Raw genomic sequence first — 19,476 nt, 5'->3', positions numbered from 1 at the left:
GTCACTCCTTTCGATACTGTAGCGCCAACTATCAAACAATCACAACCCAATCCATACAGATCGGCTAGGCAAATATACAGAAGAAGATAGAAGTATATATTATAATATTACAAATAACATACAAATAAAATTTAAAGGTCCTATATATACAAAAATCCTTTATATACTTTAAAACTCGAATCTAGAATTATTTAGGCTATAACCTTTTTATATTAATAAATAGCTAAAATAGTCTAAATAGTTTTAAAAGGGAAAAGGAAAGATTAAGAATAATAATATATATATATAAAAACAAGCGATTATATATTCAACAAAAATGTATTTAATTATATTAAGATCTTCTCTAAATAAAAGTGAATAATATATAGATTATTAATATATACTAATAACTAGACATTAAGGAAATAATGAATCTAATAGTTTCTATAACATTTCTCGATTATATAATAATAGATAACGATTTTAATATCAAGTATAATTTATTCGAGTTTGATATAACTTCGATTAGCCAAAGAGCTCTCCTTATAGAATAATCTCTTTCAAATGAAGTAAACTTTATCGAAATTTTAGGGATTTTTATTTACAAAGTAGGTTATATAATTAATCTAATTTTCTCTAATATTCTTTTCATTAATATTATTATTAATACTAATCTGAAAAGCAATTTCAACTGTAAAATATAAATAATTATAATCCTAAACCTTATCTTATTTATTATTAAGTCCTTTAGTTATATAATCAATAAAAAAGGCCTTTCGATTTTTCAAAAGATTATAAAGAATAAAGTTCCTTATTTTTCAAGTTTAATTAATATATCTACAAAGTAGATTAATAAATTAGTAGAAATATTAAATTCTTTATTTGAATTAGCAATTCGCTTAATAAAAAAGAAGAAAAATGCTTTTGATTACTCTACCTCTTAATAAATAAACAAATACAAAATAGTATATCAAAACTATAAAATAGTTAGAGCTAAGAGCATCGATTAAGTAGAATACTAACAATAGGGATTAATAATTATAATCAGAAAAACAAAAAGTTAATATTAGTATAGAATTATTGATAAGATAAATTATAATAAAGACCTATATAAAATAATTAGTTAATATAAACTTATTATTAACCTTAAAGTATTGCCCCTAATTATTAATAACATAGTAATCGAAAATATTATTAAAAAGATCTGAATTCTATAAAAGAAGGGTTTCAAGTATTTCAATAATAGCAACGATTTTATAATAAATTTATTTTAATTAGATCATATATTTAACAAACTTTTATAAAGTATAAAAGTATTCTTTAAAGAAGTAAAAAAAAGTGTTATAAAAGTTTTAAGCATTTTATTAAAATCTAATCAGATTATTATCTACCTTTTGAAGATTTGCTAGGGTTTTATTGAACTGGTGATCACTAGGATTTTTAATCAATATTTGTAATTAAACTACTTTTTAGATAAATGAAGATATACAGAAATAATAATAATCTCTAAAATCAAAAAGAAAAACAAATTATTAGTATAATCCTAATAATTAATAGCTTTACTTTTATATATTTCAAAGAATCTGAAATATATAATTATTCAATATATTTTATGGATTATAATAATAGCAGGCATATTTAGTCTTTAATATAAAGAAGTGCTTTCTAAATAAACAATAATAAACCTAATTACTTCATTTATATATAATATTGAAGAAGCCTTTATTTATAAATAAGAAGTTATAATAATTATATTAAATGTATAAAACGTATTCAATATATTTCTATTGAACAAATTATTAAAATATATATATTAGTAAGAGTAACCCTATTTCCTTTTATAATTAATCTAAATCTTTTTAAATAATTATTTAATAAAAATTTAATTAGAAAATGTAATTATGGAATATAGCTATATCAAGTATAATACCCTACAGAACTTCTTATTTTTATTTATATTATATATTCTATATCTTACTAAACTTCTAAATCAAGATATTAAATTATGCTTCAGATATACTAACAATATTTATATCTATTATATATTTAAGAATATATATAAAAATATTAATCTCTTTAAATATAATCTTTGTTAAATCTTTTAATAGAATAAAAGAAATTATACAATATTTATATTAGAAAAATTAGAAATGATATACCTTTTCTAAAGGAGAGAAATATATACCTTATATCTAAAGGTAAACAACAAGATAATAATTCATTTGATTAATAAAATAGATAATAAAATTGTTTAATTAGTTCTATATTAAATGAAAATCTAATTCAATTAAAAGTTTTTTTTCTTGAAAATATATAGTAGAACAAAAAACGAAAATTTGTAAGGTTGTAAGGTATATTAAAGGGTTTATATAAATATATTACAATTTATTAACTGTAATGTTATATAAAGTAATAATTATTTATATTTTATTCTTTACCCTTTATAAATTCAAGGTATAGTATATAGGCTGAATAAAGTCAAATTGAATGGGGGAAATTGTCTATAGTATAATAATAAGTATAAGACTAGGTAATTATATTATCAAAATTGATTGAACAATTATTTTAACAATAAAAAGAGTTCTACTTGTTTAATATATAATTCTAATTATAATAATTCTAAAAGATTCTGAATTATTGTTTAATAAGCTAGTATTCAAATAAGTATGAATAAGATTCATACTTTAATTTTATAAGGTAGACGAAAATTATTTATTAGTAATTCATTTAGTATGGTTATTTTAATATAAAATGAATAATATTAATCTTTGTAAACTAATTAAATTAATCCCGAAAGCATTAAGATTAATACTTTCTCTACTACACTTTTCTATAGGGAATTGTATTAACCTTATAAAAAGCATGAAAAAAGAAACAATTATAAGTTATTTAAATTTATATAATAATAGAATTGTCTATTTAATAATTATATTATAGTCTTTTTAAATAATATTAAATAGTATTATTAAAGGTAAAAAATAATTGGCTATGATTATATAATCTATTGGGGATAACTTTTAATAATATTCAATTATAAGGTGATTAATTTGCTCTTGTACATTTTTAATGCTAAGGTAGTGGATACTTTAAAAGGCTTGGAGTATGCTATTCGATTAAAGCTGGTTGAATAGATTATTATGTATATCGATAATATATCAATTATTTGGTATATTAGGAATAATATTTCCGATTTATTTTAATAAATATTTCTATATTATTATAAGATTATAAAGAATAAATAAATAGTGATTTAATAATTATTTGAATATATTAAAATCCTTAAAAACGAAAAGGCTAATTAGCTTATTAATTTGAGTATTTGTAATAATTATATTGAAAATAATAATTTATTGTTTTTTATTATTAATGGTATAAGTTTAACAATTAGAATTCTTAGATAAAGAGTAAAATAAAGATGGTAGAAGAAAAACAAGGTTATTCTTATTAATCGATATTGTTATTAATATTTTAATTATTAAGTTAAAGAATTTAAAGAATTTGCCTTTTTTTATTCTATTTTTTAGTAATTAGTAGTATTTAGGATTGAATATAGAAACTTTACGTTCTATTATCGGCACTTTTAATATAATAACGTCACTTTAGAATGTTCTTATGGATATAATAAAGAGTTTAAGCATCTAATGCTTTACTAATACTTTTATACTTAATTCAACAACAGGTCGAATAAATCCGGCTCAATTTCATAAGATATAAAGAATGTAATATAGTTTATCAGTGGGTCGGTTATATCAGTGGATTGATTACTTTTATCTTAAATTATTATTTTATATTTAATATATATTTTCTTTATGATTAATTATAAAAATTTATTTTAAAGAAATATATATAATTTTAATTATTTAAGCTATTGAATTAGATAAAAAATTATCAATTCAAAAGACAGTTCAATTTTATTGTATACTTTGAATTATATTGAATAATAGAATTCGAAGTAAATTTAATATAGTTGAGAGTTAATCAAAAAGTTATAATTTAATTAAATTAAAAGAGAAGGTATTTATTCAATATATTCTTAATATAGATTTGAAAAGTTTTTTATTTAAATTTAAGAATGTAGAAAATATAATAAATTATATTTTCGAATCAAAAAATACAAAATGTATTAAAAAGCTTTAGGTATATTGATTTGTAAAGTGTTGAATTGAATTAAAGATATGTTTTAATTATATTTATAACTTTCAAAAAGCTTTTTATAAGGATTCTAAATTTATTAAAGAGTGGTTTTAATTAGTTGTAAATATATGAGTGAAATATAGTATTTTGGATAAAGATTTCTATAATTTCGATAAATAGACTTTATAATGGGAATTATATGTATAGTAATGGTTGTTATTAATATTAAAAGATATAGTAGAAATAAATTTATATAATCAGGCAATTAAGAATGGGCTATAGTAATAATATATGGAAATGGAGAGAATGAAACTATTCCCCTATTTTTAATGATTTAGGGATAGGTTTATTTTTTTAATTAATATATTGAAATCAATCTTTTTATAGAATAAACTATTAAATCTACATTTAATGAATGAATAAATAATGAGATAAATTTAGAATAATTGAAACATTTTGATAAATATATTAAGAATCGAAGAAAGGGTAAATATTGAATATTAGTATTAAATAGGTATAAAAGTTATAAATTAATAGTTTTTTAAATATATTATAAAGAGAATAATATTATATATTTATATTTATTATTATATTCAAGTTATTTAATTTAATTATTTGATATTAATTATTTTAATAATTTAAAATATTTATATAATAATCAAATTGATAGATTTATTAAGGTATATATTAATTATATTTCGAAGGTTGAATTCTTTATAGCTTTTAAAACTATATATAAAGAATCAATTATTTTTTAAAATATGAAATTAGAATTTCGAGGAACAGATTTAATTCTATTTAATTTTAAAATTATATTTTCGAAATTAAATATTCGAATTTATATATCTACCCTTTCCTTTTTCAATTTAGATTAATAAATCTTTCAAACCTTTTGTAACCCAATTGAAGCTTTTTCTTAATCAATATTAATTAAATTTTGAATAACTTATTATCAAGTAAGCTTTTTTACATTTATATTTAAAATTATACTAATTTTAATTAAAGGTATAGAAAAATTAATTTATAAAAATATATTTTTAAATACAAAGAATCATATACTTTAAATAGCAAATGAAATATTAAGTAAATATCGATATATAATTTTTTTTAATTATATTAAGGAAAAGTATTTATTAAATAAAAGGCTTTTGATATATTATCTCAATAAAAAATTAATATTTAGATTTAATATAATAAATATTAAAAAGAAGAGAATTCTAATAGGGAAGTATTTTTTAATTGATATTGTAGTAAATACAGAAAGATAGATTATAATATAAAAATTTATCAAAATAATATAATAAATCCTAAATTATTAAATTCTTAATAATTTTAATCAATTGATTTAATTGTTATTAAATAATATAGCTTTAAAGTAATAATTCGAGATAAAAGTAGCCGATCCATTAATATAACCGATCCACTAATAAACTACGTTAATTAATTATTTCTCTTTTTTTTTGAAGATTTTAATAGACTTTGTAATCTTTTTAATAATTATTAATCACTTCGAACAATTATATTTAGTTTCTTTAAAAATTCTTTAATCTTTTACTTTTATATTATTAATTGAGATTATACCCTTTTTAAAATTGTTTTTCTTTCTTTATTATTATATATAAATTGTATTAAATAAAAACTAATAATATAAGACCCTATAATTAGCTTTAAATTTGGGCTACTTAATATAAAATAGGTTAAACAGTATTGATATTATAAATGGAAGATAAGTGGCAGGAATATATATAACACTTTTAGTCGCTTTTCCTCCGGTTTGTATTATAGTTATAGAAAAATGGAACGCATGGTTATGCCAACACCCCCGCTAGTATAGTCCATTCCTAGTACCCCCTGGGAGGTCATGGCGAGCCCCTGCGGCTTGCTCTCTGGATGTAAATTAAAATAAATAAATAAATAAATATAAGAGTGTAATGGATGTAAATAGAATCGATATAAATTAAATTATTCTAAAGAAATTATAATTATAATTAAAGATTTCTTTTTAATATATAATTTAAAAAGATAATATAGAAAATATAATATTCTAATTCTTTTATATAAATTGTATATAAACTTAATCTAATACAATTTTTTTTGTCTTTTTAAAAGATATTTCTTTTTATTAGGTTTAATCTTATTGTTTTATGATTAAATCTAATTAATTATTAATTATTTTTGGGTAGATTTAGTAAGATATATATACATAATATATATAAATAAAAAAATTGTTTATTTTTATCTACCCTCTTCATATAAAAAGGGAATTGTTATATTTATATATATGTATTATCTTTATTTATGTACTTTATATATATATAGAATAAAGCGTAACATATAATGTTATGATGTTGATTATATGTTCCGACAATTTGTGTATATACTAATCCTTAATTATTATAATAAGTTAATAAGTCATATCTAATCTTTTATAAACATTATTAGTTAATTTATTAATTAATTTATTTTTTATAGGTACTATAAGATTTATTAATACTAAATAAATACTAGCTTTTAATTTATTATAAAAGTTAATATTGAATTTATCTGCTAGTAAAACTATATACTTCCTATTCTTCAAATATTTATTATTTTTAGTTATAAAATTTGATTTATCCTTTTTTTTTTGATTTAAAATATTTGATTGAATAGCTTTAGATTCTAATTGATAGATTATATAAAAGTTATAATAAAAAAGAAACTCAAATTAATAGATTTGTTATTAATTTAAAGCCTTTATTATAATGAAATATTCTAGGTTTTTATAATTAATAAGAATCTTAAATTCCTACTATAAATTTTGAAGTTTTGATTATTACTTTTTTATAAACTTAATAATTATAAAAAGTTTTTTATTATAAATTTCATAATTATATTTTGTTGTAAAGTACTTTATTAAGAAGTAAATTATTAGTTGTAAAAGATTATTAGAATTGTATTAGGAAAATACTCCCCTTAATATTTAATTCGAAGCATTTGTTTTCAGAATTGTTTATTTATTATAATCAAAATATATAAGAATTAATATTATTATAAATATATTCTTGAATATAATGAAAACATTCCTATATAATATATTCCAAAACCAATTGATATTCTTTTATAATAAATCATAAAAAGATTAGTAAACCTTTGAAAAGTTCTTTATAAATTATTAATAGAAATTAATAAACCTTAAAAAATATTATAAATCTTTTATTAAAAATAACTATTCTTAAAATATAATTATAATAACTTTTTTAGAATCTATCTATATATTTTTAATTATAACTATTAATTCTAAATAATAAATAAAAATAATCTTAAATTTATATTTGTTTATATTAATTTGCAATTTAATATTTATTAACTTTTATATTATAATTTGAATATACTTTTTATATTTCAATTTATCTATCGAATATATAAGAACATTATTCAAATATACTATATAATATTTGTTCAGTTTATTAAACAGAATATAATTAATATAATATTGAAAAGATACTTATCACGATGTAAGAGATAGGTACTAGGTAAGATGTATGATATTCTATAAAGAGTGAAGAAGGAGGCGGAGAGGTGCCGACTATATAGAGGGTGGATGCCTTAGGCATCCATATAACTACGTATTGAACCCGTGACAATATAATTCTTATATGAATTAAAAAATCGATATTTTGAAGTTCTAAATCTTAATATAGAAAAATCCTAAAAATCTAATACTTTCAGATTAAATTCAAAACGATCTGAATTATATATATATAAATTTTCAATAAATTTTATTTATAAATAAGAAAATTAAAAATTTCATTTTTTGAGATTTTTGGTAATAAAGAATAACTTAAAATAGGGGTGGCCCGAAAGTAGAGTACTCGATTTACCCTATTCTGAGTAAATGATAAGGGCCTATTTAATAGTCGAATTAATTCTAGTATATATAGTATTTGAAGTATAGTATATGAAATATGAAATATTATAAATTTCGTATTTGATATATAGTATTCAAAAACTACTAGTCAAATACTAATATTTATTATCATATAAATTTTTTATATAACATAACTTATGGTGAACCGGGTCATATAAAAAACCGGGTCATATTTAGCTCATTATTGACTTTAAACCCCAACAAATTTTGTTATGTATACTAAATCATCTTTTATGCTTTTTCAAATTGAAAAGAAGATACAGAATTTTATTATTGTACTTCAATTGAAGGAATTTAAATTAATTAAAAAGGTTGTAGAGTATTTTGAAGTTCCTAAGTCAATTCTTATAGCTAGGGTTGTTAAAAGGAAATTACATACTCAATCCCACGAAATGGCTCAAATTCTTTCAAATATAAAAGAAAATACTCTTGTATAATAGATTTCATAATTTACCATTATTAGATTCCCTATTATACCTATATTAGTAAAGAAAATGACCAACGAAATTCATCTTTGATACATTTAGATTGTATTATCTCGAATTCCTACCTTAATAAAAATTCTATTTATAAATCATAAATAAATCTATAGATTTTAAAAACGATATTCAGAACTTAAGATATATTATTCATATTAATTAGAATCTAATTAAACTAAAAAAACAACACCGGAGAATATTCAGGCTTAGTTTAACGTATTTCGTATATATCTTATTAAACGAAAGTATGAATTAGATGATATATATAATATAAACGAAATCGGATTTGGAATTGGAAGTACTCAAAGTATGTGTATTATAGTCGATTTTACTTAAAAATTGAATTAGAAAGTTATAATTAGTAAGCAAGAATGAATAATTGTATTTGAATGTGTTAATATAGTTGGAAAGGCTTTATTATTTATAATCATTTTTAAGGCTTAAAATACAAATTCTGTATGGATTCTAAAGGATATATCTTAAAGCTGGTAGTTCTTTATTAATATGAATAAATGAATCTCAAATAGTTATGAATTAAAATAACTAAAAAAAGTTTTCGAATTAGAATTCAAGAAAGTATTAGATAATTAACCTCGACTTTTAATTATAAATGGTTATTTAAGTTATATTATAAGTAGCTTTATTTCTTTCTATATAGAGGAGGATATTGATTTATTTATATTACTTTTTTATTACTTTCATTTACTTTAATCATTTGATATTATAATATATAGGTCAATAAAATGATATTATACTTTAAAGGTTGATCGATATTCTCGAACTAGTGTAAAGCGAATTCAAAGAACTGAATAAGTAAAACTCTTTTAAAATATTAGAAAAAAAGCACTGAATTCTTTTAATATTAAAGCTGGTTGGAGAGGAGCTGGTTTAATACCTTTTGCCTTATGAAAAGTACTCGATTCATTATCATTTAACTCCTCCCAACAATCTTCCACTTTATAAATGAGAACCTCCAATCAAGATCTAGACTTATCTATATTTAGGAGCTTTCCTTCAGATGGGACAGAGTTAAAACAAACAAATCAGACCTTTAATAAAGCTCTAGTAAATAATGATTCTCTTGTATTACTAACTTGTCGATATGTCAAAAGAATGACTAGGCTTATAAAATCTCAAAATACTAAGATAGCCCTACTTCGGAAATAGTTTGCTAATGTTTAGAAGGTAATTGAGATTCGAAAGAAAAGAATTAAAAGTAAAAGAATCAAATTATAAGGTCAATTTATCTTTAATAATAAGGAAGTACTAAAAATGGTATATAAAGTGGAGGAAAAATCTAAAAAGAAAAAGTCATAAGAATGATTATATAAATGTTTAATTGAAGAATTAGAAAAGAAAATTAAAGAAGAAAAGCTAAAGAGTAATTCAAATAATTTAGAATTAGAATTGAATGAATGTATAGCTTGTAGAACAAGATTATATAGAGAGAATTGAATTTTGTAACCCGGTTCCCTATATGACTCGGTTCATTATAAGTTACGTTACTATATATTGAAAAAGAATAACTTTTTATATACTATAGATACTATATATTACCTCTCAAAAATATAGTTAGAATTTAAAAAATAAAATAATAATCTTTTAATATTTCAAAAGTTAATAAATAATCGGTAATAACCTCATATAATATTATTCTATGTATTAATACCTTAAATATCAGGAATATAATTAAAATAACCTTAACTAGCATTTTTGATATTTTAATCTCAACTTTTTTTAATAATATTACTATTCTAATCTTAAATTGATTTGATATTCTAATCTCAAATTGATTTAATATTTTAGTTTTAAATTAATTTAATATTCTAATTTTAAAAATCATATATCATTTTGATTCTAAAAGTTATTTTCTGATTATAATATAATGTAAAGTATATTAAATAATTATAAATTACAAATCTACAAACTTAAGATCTCTTTTTTAATTTTTTAGATTTATAAATATCTTTTTCTCTCTTTTTTTTTTGTGTTTTCTTTTCTTATTTTTCTTATTTTTCTTAGTCTTTTTCTTCTTATTCTTCTTCTTCTTCTTCTTCTTCTTATTTATATTTTTAATCAAAACTAAAATATTAATATTCTTATAAATTTGAATTAAATTAACACTTTTCAAATTAAAACTAGAATAACAATATTTTCAAAATCAAAACGATTTGAAATAGTATATACTAGATTTCAATTAGCACTTTTAACATTTGAGGTATTAATATATGGAATAATGCTATATGGGGTTATTATCGATAAATAATAAACTTATATTATTTGAAGATTTAAATTTTAAATTAAATAATTAAATAATTATAATCTTTACTTTCTTCACTAACTTTAAATATAATTAATTGAATTCAATTCAGAAATATTTAAATTTCTTTTCAAATTCTAAATTAAATTCTATTATCAAAAAAATTAAATAATTATTCTAAAATCTTTTAATTAATTATCATTAATTATTAATAAATTCAAATAATATATTTAAAATATTTTAAATACTATACTTAATATCATTAAACATACTTTTATTTTAAATATTTTAAATATTATCAGTTACTAATAGTATATGAAATATTACCGGTCAATTTTTAATTCGGCTATCAAACACCACCTAATATGAAGGCTATAGGTATTTCTGGCATCTATCTACTGAGAATCTAAATGAGCTTAAAGAGGATGTGATTTCTCTACTGATACTATTGGCCAACTGTTGCTTTGAGATGATGCTTCAGTAATCAAAAGCATATTAGTGGTCAAGAAGAATTCAAATATCTACTCCATCAACCCTTTCTCGACGGGTTCTCATTCTGATAATCATATCCGAAGGCTGAATAGATTTTTAAAGGCATCTTGTCATTCTTGATTACTGCACATCAAGCTATTGACTCTGTGAAATTAGAAGTCATGCTTTCATTTCAGAGTAACCTCCCGTCTGTCCTAATCATTATTACCCCCTCGCTCCCTCACCAACAAACTCCAAGCACCAAATCCAATCCCCTCCCCACCCCAAACGCAACCACAAACACATACCCCAATACCCCTATTTCAATAAATCCATCACTAGCGACAATCCTCTTCATCCATTTCGAGCAGATATTTTCCGAATCCTTGACAATCGTATATAAACTTGATTTAATGGCGATAAAAGCATAAGCAACTGCGCACATAAATATACACACGGCAAAAAACAGAGCAAATGTAAGAAGAATTGGACGTATGAGGAGTGGAATCGCGAGGAGGAGCTCTTGCGTACCTGTGGCTTTGTTAAGTACGGGATCGGATTGAAATAAAAATGACGTTAAAACATACCAAGAAGCAGATGGTCTATCCCAACTATTGTTGATGTCATGGTTGGTAGATCGTTCGTTGCGTTGCTGAGCTAACTCCTGCTTTCCCTAGAAACTTCTCAAAGAATCCCCTCTCTACTGACCACAATGTCTAAGATTTCGAGTGAGTTTGTCGTTGGGAGCAATTTCGAGGTAGTAAGCTTCTGATATTTTGTTTGTTAAACTCGGCTTCGATGACGTTTAGACTTATTAGAGGTTACAAGGGAACCCCGTACAACAATGTGAATTTTCTGTTTTCTGTCGGAGTCCGATAGCAGGAGCACAAGAACAGACTGAGGGAAGAAACATTTGAAAATTTCGACAGCTACCTTTGTTATATTATGAATCTCCGAAATACGGTTTATCGGAGTCTCTGTGCGTTATCTAGCTAGCAACTAACTAGTAGCTGCCGGCCAGAAACTTTCCACATAGATGAATGTTTCACACACATCATGCACCGAAATCAGATGAAGTCAAGTCGCCGCCTTTCGATTCTACATTGCACCACAGATGTAGACAGCACTATCGTCTATTTTGTAAGCTAGAAACTGACAATTGGGTAGAAAGGAGCGACATGTCAATGATGGTCTCAATTGGAGATGGCTTCCGAGTGAGACACAACAGATATTCAGAAATCTCCTGTTGCACACGGATAATCCCAATAAATAAATAAAGCATATCGAAATTGAATCCTATTTAAATTTTTGCTAGTGATGGGGAAACAAGTGATTGTTCTAGTTGCGTCTATTCAACAAACACAATCTAGACTATGCACGGATTTTACATTCCTCCCTAGCCCCTTCATTATCGGCGTCCAATAATGCGGTTGTAAGTTGCAGCATACTAATAATTGAGAGTCGACTTGAACTAATACATCGATACAAGATCCTCGTGAAGTCGTGATCCTCAGCGGGTACGGAGACGGATTTTGTCTTGCAAATATTCTGGGTCCCAGGAATTTATGCTTAAAAATTCTGTCTCATCTGCAATGTCAGCATGGCACAGGCCTAGCGGGGGGGAGTTGTTGGATCGCTGCCGAATCTACGGCATGAAACCGGGGAACTCGATAACCACAACTAAAATGAATGAGTATGAGTTGAAGGAGATATCATGGGCAAAGTATCTAAATTGATTTAGTTTTACCATAAAGTATGGCTAATACTCCTAACATATTGAAAAAGGAACACCAATCAACTGGAAATACCACCTCATAGTGTAGTGGAAAACCATTAATTCATTGACCCAATCCAATCCGTCCCTTAGCTTCAATACATGTGTTAATATCCTATATATATAAGCTGCATATTATGATCTGTTTCCGACTCGAGCTCTTCTCAAGTATCCGGTCCAGCTTTTGTCACCTGTTCTTCTCCATCATCCCGTAAAATCATCCAAAAACCATCCAATTTTCCATCCAACTTGTCCTGGCTCCCGTCCCTTTCGTTTTTCCTTTCCATCAGTAGGAGCTTGGTAATTGCCCAGTAAAATAGAAATAGCCGCTGGCATGTCCTGTCGCATTAGAGTCAGTTGAGGCAATCTTCTTAGTCCTCACATGCCCGACTATAGCTCTCGAATAAACCTGTAGGGCTCGAAATCAACCCCAGATGACCGATTACGTTTGTGTTTGTCTCTCTGCTCTTTCTCCTAGGACGAAGAAAATTGTGTTGATGGGACAGATCCACGGGAATCCCCTCCTTTCCATTACCGAAATCGTCACCACCATCTGTTTGCAGCTTGTTTGTGTTTGGATTAAGTGCCTCATTTTGTCCAAATTTGCACATTATAATTACCTCTTCATCGTTGGTTGATACCGAGAGAAGATTTCCCCTAGACTTCTCTCCGTTCTGCTTACCCCTCCGCTCTCATCACTTGCGTTTCACCAAGTGCCATTTTCAATATTTTTCACACTTTCCTTGTGAGTCTCGACTATTCGGGGTACTTATCCTGATCAATTTTAGCATTTAAGTCCTCCCGCGCTTTTCTCCTCGCCTCTTCAATACCATCTTGCTGCCAAGGCAATTCTCCACAGCCTGATCCTGTCGGTACCGCTGGAAATTCGAAGATACGCTTATCTAATCTTGGTTTCATGGAATACTACAAAAGGGATGCGTATGTATCTAGGCAGTTGAAAGATTCTGAAATTCACCATCCATATATTTTTGTTCCGGTTTGCAGCCAGACCCTATGGTTGTCCTGGCCTCAAAAGCCTATCCACGGCAGCGCCTAAACTAATGTACCCATTTCCGCCATGAGCGCAAAATGTTTCTTTGTACATAAAGCCGACATCAAGATAGAGAACTCTTGCGGAGTCGAGTTTCTTAAGTCACTGTGGTACAAATTTTCAGGTCATTCATTCAAGATAAGTGAAGGGAAAGATGTTGAGTAAGCGAGAGTGGTTCAATTCGGCTATATGACATAACTATCCATCTTAATGAAAAGACTCTATTTTGCATCCGGTCTCAAGGAACAGGCCCCTTTACGATATGAATGAACTTATACTTATGTAGTCTCTATCTCCACATTCTCTTCCTATTCTCCAGTCTTCTTTCAACTCCGTAATCTCTTATCCAAGTAGTTCGATGTCGCTGAACATTGGGGTGGATCTCGCAAATTTCTTGATCAATTGATCTCAACGCATCCCAAATCACAAATGTTCCCATGATTCTGTGCGAATTCGAGAAGAGCAATATATCCACCCCATGAGAATATCGGAGAATAGTTCCTAAATGTGTGGCCAATTGTGGAACTTCCTAAGTACCCGTCCTAGGTACTACCACGATTCCTTGTTCGCATAGCTCATCTATAGACTTCTGATCAAGAGACTCAAATCCGTTGATAAACGGAGCATCTTCCGAAAAATGGGGAAATTCAAACGCCAGTTGTCGGCATTTTGGATAGGCCAATGACTTTTGTTCTGGACGTAAAATGTCTGTATTATTTGAGCAATCTGCGTGGACGTATTCTTGGTGGGAGATTTGATCTTCAATGAAGTAGCTGGTTCCTCACTTGGGAGTATGATTCTGATTATTACGTGGCAATTGAATGTCAAATATGCATGATACAAAAACAATTAGATTGCGCCGAGGCATCCCTCGGGGTAAGGATTAAGTAACGGCGAAAAGCTGATGAGTGGCAGAATTGGAGAATTGAAATAGGACTTGAAGGTAGAAATTAATGAGCACGAGGCGCATTGATGTGTGAAATATATCCCAAGCAAGGAGGGGACTTCTTGGTGAAGACACTGTCAAAAAAGGAGCTATTGTAATTTAATCAGTCCTTTCATGGTCTGACGAGTTTGAGGGTTTAGTGAAAAATAGAGGGCAAGTGGCCATCTTGAGATACAGATGAAGTAAATGACTTGCGCATAAACCAAAGAAATTCATGTCGGGGAGATGAAGTGGAAATGGAGAGAACATCATATGGCAGGATGTTCAACCCAGACTGGACGAATTGATTCTCAAGGGATGCCAACTGGTTCAGAAATGTGTTTAATCTGAGCCTTTCTTTACTTACAACATTCGATTTGGCTAATGTGAAAGATTGACAGTCATTGAAAATATCATAGGCCGTGAAAACTTATGAACTTTCAAGCTTATCCATGGCATTAGTGGCACAATGCCAGGACTGCCATTCCCCTTCAGGTAGTTTGCCCCTCAAGGGCAATCTCCCACCTTCCAAATTTCCCATACCTAAAGTTCGATAAACCCCTTCCTTGATCCCGATTATTCCCCATCTCACGACAAATTCCTCTGCGCGGCTCACAGAGAATTGAAGCGACAGCAACTCCTGCAATTCTGCAGATTCAATAGGACGCTTTTTTGCAAGTTCAAAAAGACGTGCAACTGTTCGAGGATAAATTGCAGCAAGCCCATCAATCACACCGGCCGCCCCAAATTGTACAATAGGGCCAAGCTGTTGGCCGAACCCACTGAATACGCGAAAGTTTTCGTGATTGATATCCGGCGTCAAGGAGACTTGCAGATGATGTGAAACATTTCCATGGGACATCTTGCACCCAACGATATTGGGATGAGCAGCGAGCTTCGTGTAAGTCTCGAGACGTATTGTGATGTTGTTTGTAACTCCAGGATAATGATAGCTGCAGAGGTAGTAAATTAGTTTTGTACGATATAAGAGCGAGATAAATATTACATTAAAATTGGAATAGGACTAGCATCTGCCACGATCTTGTACCATTCTTGAATGTTCTCTTGATTCGCAGCAGGACCGAAATATCCAGGTGCAAGCACAAGACCCCATTGTGCTCCAGCTTCTTTTGCATCTGTTAACCATTCCAATGCTTCATTTAAAGAGTTCGTTAGCACGCCTGCCATGATTGGGTATTTTGAGAAGCCTGCGGAGGTAAGTCCATTTCGAACACTAGCTATCAATTCGGATCGTTCAGCGCGTGAAAGATGAATGGCTTCTCCTGTGCTTCCAAGAAGTACAAGTCCACGGATCCCATTCTTCGCAAGGTGAATACTGTGTTGAACCTGAGTTGAAAAATCTACTGCTGCTTGATTTGTAGAGAGAGGTGTTGTTGATGGCTTAAAGAAAGTCGGGACGGGAACGAAAACTCCCTCGGGAGGTACTTCACGGTGATTAGTCATCATTACTTGATTGCACGTCTCAGGACCCAAAGCTTCACTTCAAGAAACTCTTCAACGAACTCTACTTGAATGTATGAGAGATACGTCTCCATTTTATCAGAGGTCCAATATCACACTGATCTGTCTGATTAATCAAATCATTCGATTATGATCAAGTGCGGAACTGCAAATGTTCTTTATCCACCAATGCCTACGGAAAAGCATACCCGGGCTACCTGCCTACGGATAAGTCGAAAAGACATCATTGATGCAGTATTGATGTATCCACAGTTACTATGATTTGCATTTAAAATCTCAAGTGTCTGCCAATGTGTCATTGAACATTACTGGCAGGTATTCGCGCAATCTCATCTCATCATGGCCTTCAATCGCTCTATCAAGTTGAACTCAGGATACAGCATTCCAGTGGTTGGTTTAGGGACGTGGCAATCAAAACCAAATGAAGTCAAGAAGGCTGTTGCACATGCACTGAAAACAGGATATCGACATATCGATGCAGCAGCTGTATACGGGAACGAAACGGAAGTCGGAGAAGGAATTAAAGCATCAGGGGTAGACAGGAAAGACATATTTGTGAGCACTGACACGTTACTTATTCACTGATTATGTGCTAATTGAAACGTATTTAGATTACGGGCAAGTTATGGAATACAGATCACAAGCCTGAAGATGTGGAAGCCGCGCTTGATTCATCTTTACGAGACCTCCAGACGGATTATCTTGACCTATTTTTGATCCACTGGCCGGTTGCTTTTCCACAGTCCAAGGAAAGATTCCCGGTTGACCCCAAAACAGAGGAAATCATCGTAATCGATGTTCCAATCAAAGACACGTGGGCAGCCTTGGAAGACCTTGTTAAAAAGGGAAAAATCAGAAGTATTGGAGTTAGCAACTTCACCCGAGAGAAGGTCGAAACTCTTTTAAATACTGCCAAAATTCCGCCGGCAGTCAATCAGATTGAGGCACACCCTTATTTGCAACAACCGGAGTTGTTGAATTGGCACAAGTCCCAGAATATCGCAGTGGCCGCCTACAGTCCTCTTGGGAACAATATATACAGCTTGCCAAGAGGCGTAGATGACCCCACCGTGATTTCCCTCGCGAAAAGCTTGGGAAAGCAGCCAGCGCAACTACTTATCAGCTGGGCTGTCCAGAGAGGCACTATTGTTCTTCCAAAGTCCGTAACACCAGAGCGTATAAATGATAATTTCCATGGTTAGTGGTACCTCCATACTCAATATCCTCAAGTTTGCGAAGCTAATTCCATTGCTAGACTTTGAACTCCCAGATGATGCGTTCCAGAAGATATGTTCTTTGGACCGAAACCATCGATATAATTTCCCAGCACGGCTCGGAGTGGATATATTTGGTGAGGTCAGCCCAGAAAGTTTGAGAAAGAGTGTCGAAGATTGGAAAGAATCTCAAAGGAAGTTGCGCGCCGCATGAACACTATGCTAGTTATCGTTGAATAGTAGAATAAAACGTCTTGATTTGCCAATTTCTTGCAATAAAACTCCCCGCCCATGACCGAATTTCAAATTTGTGGATGCAATGCTTACCCGGGATCATCAGATCTACTTCATCTTTACCCCACCCCTATTTCCGGCTTTCGGGTCTTCGGAATCAGACACATATAGGTCTGTCTTGTACGCTCACAATTACACATTAATCACAGATTTCACCATGCCGGAGATAGCATCTATCGAATACTTTCGTGTACCACCTCGATGGCTCTTTGTAAAAATCACAGACAAAAGTGGCAATATAGGTTGGGGCGAAGCCTCTCTTGAGGGCCATACCCAAGCTGTTGAAGGTTGTTTAGACGCTTATATCGCGAGATACACGGGCATGGAAGCTGAGTACGTGGACTTAAGATATCGCATTGATACATCTAATAACTAGTTGTAGTGATATTGAACATATTTGGCAAATGTCTTGGAGATGTGGATTCTATCGTGGAGGTCCGGTTCTCATGAGCGCATTGTCCGGAATCGACATTGCTTTATGGGATTTGAAAGGTATGCTTCATCAATCAATCTGAGGACTCGAACTGATTCCTTCTCCAGCTAGAAGATTAAATGTACCCATCTATCAGTTACTTGGTGGAAAAGTCAGGGACAAAATTAAAGTATACGCATGGATTGGTGGAGATAGACCTTCTGATATTGCTAGCCAAGCGTATGTTTTTCCCAAACCCCTACTGACAATGGCTAACAAGAGTAGTCGAGCTAGAAAAGACCAAGGGTTTACAGCAGTCAAAATGAATGGTACAGAGGATCTCGGATGGTTTGACTCGCCATCTGCCCTAGATAGCTGCATAGAGCGAGTGAAAGCTGTCAAAGAGCTTGGAATGGATGTTGGAGTTGACTTTCATGGAAGAGTTCATAAGCCAATGGCCAAGCAGCTGGCAAAGGCTCTGGAACCACATCGACCCATGTTCTTGGAAGAGCCACTACTTTCAGAACACATTGGTGGTATCAAAGATCTTTCGCAACTAACAAGCACCCCAATTGCCCTGGGTGAACGTCTTCATAGTCGATGGGATATTCGTCCTTTCCTTGAAGCTGGTGCTATAGATATTGTACAGCCAGACATTAGTCATTGTGGTGGGATCAGTGAGATGAAACGTATCGCCACTATGGCCGAGACTTATGACGTTGCTCTCGCGCCGCACTGCCCTTTAGGGCCTATCGCTCTCGCAGCCAATATTCAGATCGCGGCAGCTTGCTCAAATCATGTCATTCAAGAAATGAGCTTAGGTATTCATTACAATGTTGGCGGGCAAGATCTTACGAGTTATACAACCAATCCGGAGGTCTGGAAGGTAACCGGCGGTTATATTGATTTGATGAAGGGTCCCGGACTTGGCATAAATATTGATGAGGAGCAAGTACGTAGACTCTCTCAAGGAGCGGAGCCTTGGGTGAGCCCGGGGTTCATTGGCCCAGGCGGTGAGATTAGAGAATGGTAAAATAGCTCAAAAGATGAATTTCCAATTCCTTCACCCAATTTAGTTTAATTTTCTGCCGAGA

At 29.3% G+C, this 19,476-nt stretch overlaps 4 protein-coding genes across 4 annotated transcripts; 2 read left to right on the top strand and 2 right to left on the bottom strand.

Annotated features, from left to right (window-relative positions):
• Positions 1-11,471: 11,471 nt before the first annotated feature.
• On the bottom strand, positions 11,472-11,857 carry EAF01_004567 (uncharacterized protein; the record flags this gene model as incomplete). Its single annotated transcript, XM_038912821.1, has 2 exons — positions 11,472-11,761; positions 11,818-11,857. The coding sequence occupies 2 exons, from the start codon at positions 11,855-11,857 to the stop codon at positions 11,472-11,474; spliced, it is 330 nt and encodes a 109-aa protein (XP_038770907.1).
• A 3,553-nt stretch (positions 11,858-15,410) lies between these two features.
• EAF01_004566 (uncharacterized protein) lies at positions 15,411-16,444 on the bottom strand (the record flags this gene model as incomplete). The annotated part of the gene is made up of 2 exons (XM_038912820.1): positions 15,411-15,933; positions 15,987-16,444. The coding sequence occupies 2 exons, from the start codon at positions 16,442-16,444 to the stop codon at positions 15,411-15,413; spliced, it is 981 nt and encodes a 326-aa protein (XP_038770906.1).
• A 357-nt stretch (positions 16,445-16,801) lies between these two features.
• Positions 16,802-17,890, top strand: EAF01_004565 (uncharacterized protein; the record flags this gene model as incomplete). The annotated part of the gene is made up of 3 exons (XM_038912819.1): positions 16,802-17,017; positions 17,074-17,659; positions 17,718-17,890. 3 exons carry the CDS (start codon positions 16,802-16,804, stop codon positions 17,888-17,890), a joined length of 975 nt encoding a protein of 324 aa, XP_038770905.1.
• Positions 17,891-18,127: 237 nt separating this feature from the next.
• Positions 18,128-19,415, top strand: EAF01_004564 (uncharacterized protein; the record flags this gene model as incomplete). The annotated part of the gene is made up of 4 exons (XM_038912818.1): positions 18,128-18,303; positions 18,353-18,462; positions 18,511-18,622; positions 18,668-19,415. 4 exons carry the CDS (start codon positions 18,128-18,130, stop codon positions 19,413-19,415), a joined length of 1,146 nt encoding a protein of 381 aa, XP_038770904.1.
• Positions 19,416-19,476: the final 61 nt, after the last annotated feature.

Source organism: Botrytis porri, assembly GCF_014898465.1.
Source record: "Botrytis porri strain MUCL 3234 chromosome Unknown BPOR_006, whole genome shotgun sequence".
In the NCBI taxonomy this organism is placed as follows: domain Eukaryota; kingdom Fungi; phylum Ascomycota; class Leotiomycetes; order Helotiales; family Sclerotiniaceae; genus Botrytis; species Botrytis porri.
Note: the sequence above shows the minus strand (reverse complement) of the source record. Positions and strands in the feature narration are given on the sequence as shown.